This window comes from Budorcas taxicolor, chromosome 19, assembly GCF_023091745.1.
Source record: "Budorcas taxicolor isolate Tak-1 chromosome 19, Takin1.1, whole genome shotgun sequence".
Classification (NCBI taxonomy): Eukaryota; Metazoa; Chordata; class Mammalia; order Artiodactyla; family Bovidae; genus Budorcas; species Budorcas taxicolor.
Window position 1 is genome coordinate 15688715 of NC_068928.1, and position 3321 is coordinate 15692035.

Genomic DNA, 3321 nt, shown 5'->3' on the forward strand with positions numbered 1-3321 from the left:
AAGGGTCTATGTCTTGGTCAATTACTCTCTTCTTCTATAGCATTTAACATATCACTCTATCTGGCCCATTCTTCCCCACCTCATCCCACTCCCACTGTGCACCACTTATAGTCCCATCCCTTCTCTGCTCCTTGGCAGCAGTCTGCTCTCAGACCTTCCGTCTCCTGCTCCATCTTGTACGCAGACACGAAGTCATTCTTCCTGATGCTCACCTCTGCATGTGAGATTTTCCTTCTCTCCTATTTCAGAACTCTCAGTGCCTCTCTATTATCTGCTGAAGTTCCAATCTGAAATTCAAGGGCCACTACAATCTGGCTCCAGACTGTGTTTCTAAAACCTCAACCCCTCTGTTTTCCTAGAGCCCAGCCAGGTGGGATTCCTTCTTCTGGCCCACTCCCCTCATCTCCTTCCTCTCTCAGCTCTGAAGAATCCTTTCCTTTTCCATCACATTCAAATCTCTCATGAACTGTCTGGTTGAAGATGCACATCCAGGGAATAGTCTTAACTGGATCTCTGGGCTATAGGCATCTAGTTTCCTCTTGGATTCAGTTTCACTCCTGGGATGTTATTCTAGGTTTGAGAACAAATGAAAACCTGGGGTTGTGGGAAAACAGGTAAAGACTGGTGCAAGAGATCAAGAGAGAGACCAGGCAAAGGTCAGTGCAGAGAGAAAAGAAATGGGAATCTAGATGTTATTATGGGCGAGTGACTTAGGGACTGGGGCCAGAAGACTGGAACAGCTTGGTCATTCTAGGTTCTCCCTAATACTAAACTGAGTCCAAAAGATGTCTTAGAGGATGACTTTTACACTCCAAATTTTCATTTCTCGCTACCATTTTCTCCCTCCCCACCAAATGTTATCCCATGAAAAATAAGACCAAGTAGCTTGAAATTATATGTATTTTTTTCTTTGAAAATTCTGTAGTCATGAAATAACATTACTTTCCATCACAATACTACATAGCACACATCCACTTACAGGAGCACTGATTTCCTAAGATTCCAGAGGTGTTTGACCATCCTACAGACAGTACGTTGGGGAACAGCACCATCTTGCTATGAACTTAATCAAGCTCACAGGAAACTCATCACCAGATGTTGTATCTTATATTCATTAGGATTTATGGCAGATAAAGTTAAAACTACAATAACTTAAACATAATTAAATATTGTTTAAGAAACTATGTGTTTAAATTATTAAAAAAAAAATAAACTCTTTTTGGCCATTATAATACAATAATACACCTGGGGAAGGTTGGAAAGAAATAAATAAGATTTTCTAAGACTCTGTCTCTTGGTCCAGGTATGAAGGTTCAAGGCTTCGGTGTTCGGGACTTTTGGTCCAGGAGCTTTATGGAATTCTGGACCCACTTCTGCTTGGGGTCAGCACAGACCTCCTTGTCCGCTTTGGTCTTGAAGCTGTGGGGGAAAGAGGGCAGATTTAAATGGAGTGTCTTGAGGATTTTTCCCAGGAGTTTGATCCATTGGCCCCTAAAGCTGATTAGCCCTTGCTCTCTGATTGAAGAGTCTGAATGGGGACAGGAAGAAGGGGAAATAGGAGGAAGAAAGTTCTTCTCCAGAAAAGAGGTTCTGCTGTTACTGCCACAGGGGAAGCCCTCCAGACCCTTGGCTAAAGGAACTTGGACGATCTGACCAAGCTCCTAGAAGAGGAGCCTGGAGTGTGTATATTTTCCTTCTTGTGGGCTGTTTGTCTATGGAGTAAAGGGTCCTTCGGCTTAGGTGTTTCATTTATCTGACTCGTTTGGACACATAGAAGTCAGATAGAACTTTTGGCTGTGGGTGCCAGGGCATGGTCCACTTACATCACAGCTTCCTGGGGACACTGGCTGTTGGTGATTCTTGTGTAGCTGTCCAGCTTCTTGAAGGGGATCTTCCCATTGGTCACACTAAAGCAGCAGGTGATTGGGATAGAAACTGAATCTGAAAAACATTTTGCAAAGAACCAGAGAGTTATGATGAGTTGTAAGTACGCATGTGTCAGAGAAAATGAAGAAGATAGGAGATAAAGCTAGTGCTGGGATTCTAGCTAGGACCCACCACTCCCACAGTAAAATGGTACCTGTGAGTCAGTTTCTTCTACTGAACTGTGGGATCTCTCACTGTTGACTGCAAATGGGGAAATCTTGAGTAACAAGATTAATCCTTGTAGTGTGATTCAGAGAGTCTATTGATCCCAAACCTCTGAACCTGGGAAGATATGTTCTAAGAACTGGCTTCCCAGCTCTGTCCCCAGGGGCTTAGAGCCAATCTATGTCACATGCTGAGATAGATTCCTATGGGTCTTTATCCTTCACAGCCACCATTCTGGAAGTTATGCTGGACCAAAATCCAACAGTAGAAGCCTCCAGCAAGAATCTCCTCCTCTCTACTATTGCCTGAAATGTCTTTTCCATCCACAATGAGAAATGGTCCTTCCTTCTGTGCCCCATCCAAACACAAGACGAGGATTGTTGAGAGTGCATTTAGTGTCCCGAGGGTGGTATTGGGCAAGATAGTGGAGCCTGGTCCCAGGGGCCTGAGCTTCTAGCTCTGGTCCTGCCTCTGGCCAGCTCTTCCTAAGTCCTCTCTTGCTTTCACCTTCTCCATCTTTGCAATGGAGGCTACGCAGCAAGCATGGGGTGACTTATGCCCGGGGTTAGTAGCTGGGGTAGTGAAAACGTTAAGGCTTAAGAAGAGAGGAGCCTTACCTGGCTGAGCGAGCACCTGGGTGCCAAAGGTGGCTGCCACGAGCAGCAGGCACAGAATCCCAGTGGAGACCTTCATGTTGGAGGGTGAGCTCAGGGGCTTCAGCTTCAGCTTCAGAGTTGGCGGTTGCTGAGCTGCTCTCAGTCTCTGGAAATCTGGCTCCTCTGGCTGTCTGCCTGCCTTTTATAGGGAGCAGAGTGCATGGGTAGGGTCATGTTTAAGGAAGGACCGAAGAAGCCAGTGAATGTGCTGAGTAAACACCAGATCCTGGTGGTGATTTCCGAACACCGAGAAAAGGAAGTTGTGCAGTTTCCATCATCTGTTTGGGCTGTGGAGCAGAGGTGGAAGGATGTGTGGCCATGCCAGCAAAATGTACAAAGTGATGTCATTAGACTATTAAGAGCTCTGATTTCTTTGAAACGGAACATGATCTGTTGGAAAGGAAGAGTGGAAGCTGAGTGCCTAGTAGGGTGGAAAGAATCAATGGCCTGGGGCCTCCTCAGGGTCCAGGAGGTCGGGGAAAGGGCCCTAAGTCTTTGCCTGGGCTTTTTGTCTGTCTCTGGTCTCTGCCATCCTAAACCAGCTACGCTCTTTTAGAATCTCACACAGATAGCT

At 45.8% G+C, this 3321-nt stretch overlaps 1 protein-coding gene across 1 annotated transcript; it reads right to left on the reverse strand.

Annotated features, from left to right (window-relative positions):
- Positions 1-1297: 1297 nt before the first annotated feature.
- LOC128065552 (C-C motif chemokine 8) lies at positions 1298-2840 on the reverse strand. Its single transcript, XM_052658751.1, has 3 exons — positions 2709-2840; positions 1824-1941; positions 1298-1419 (listed from the first exon to the last, which is right to left on the reverse strand). Exons 1-3 carry the CDS (start codon positions 2782-2784, stop codon positions 1314-1316), a joined length of 300 nt encoding a protein of 99 aa, XP_052514711.1. The 5' UTR covers positions 2785-2840; the 3' UTR covers positions 1298-1313.
- Between the last annotated feature and the right edge of the window lie 481 nt (positions 2841-3321).

What these genes read in the sequence shown, in the direction of transcription:
- LOC128065552 (XM_052658751.1), bottom strand. Translation starts at nt 2,784, where the DNA reads ATGAAGGTCTCCACTGGGATTCTGTGCCTGCTGCTCGTGGCAGCCACC. An exon ending in CCAGGTGCTCGCTCAGCCAG is followed by an intron (nt 1,942 to 2,708) that starts GTAAGGCTCCTC and finishes AATGTTTTTCAG; the next exon opens with ATTCAGTTTCTATCCCAATC. An exon ending in TGTCCCCAGGAAGCTGTGAT is followed by an intron (nt 1,420 to 1,823) that starts GTAAGTGGACCA and finishes TTTCCCCCACAG; the next exon opens with CTTCAAGACCAAAGCGGACA.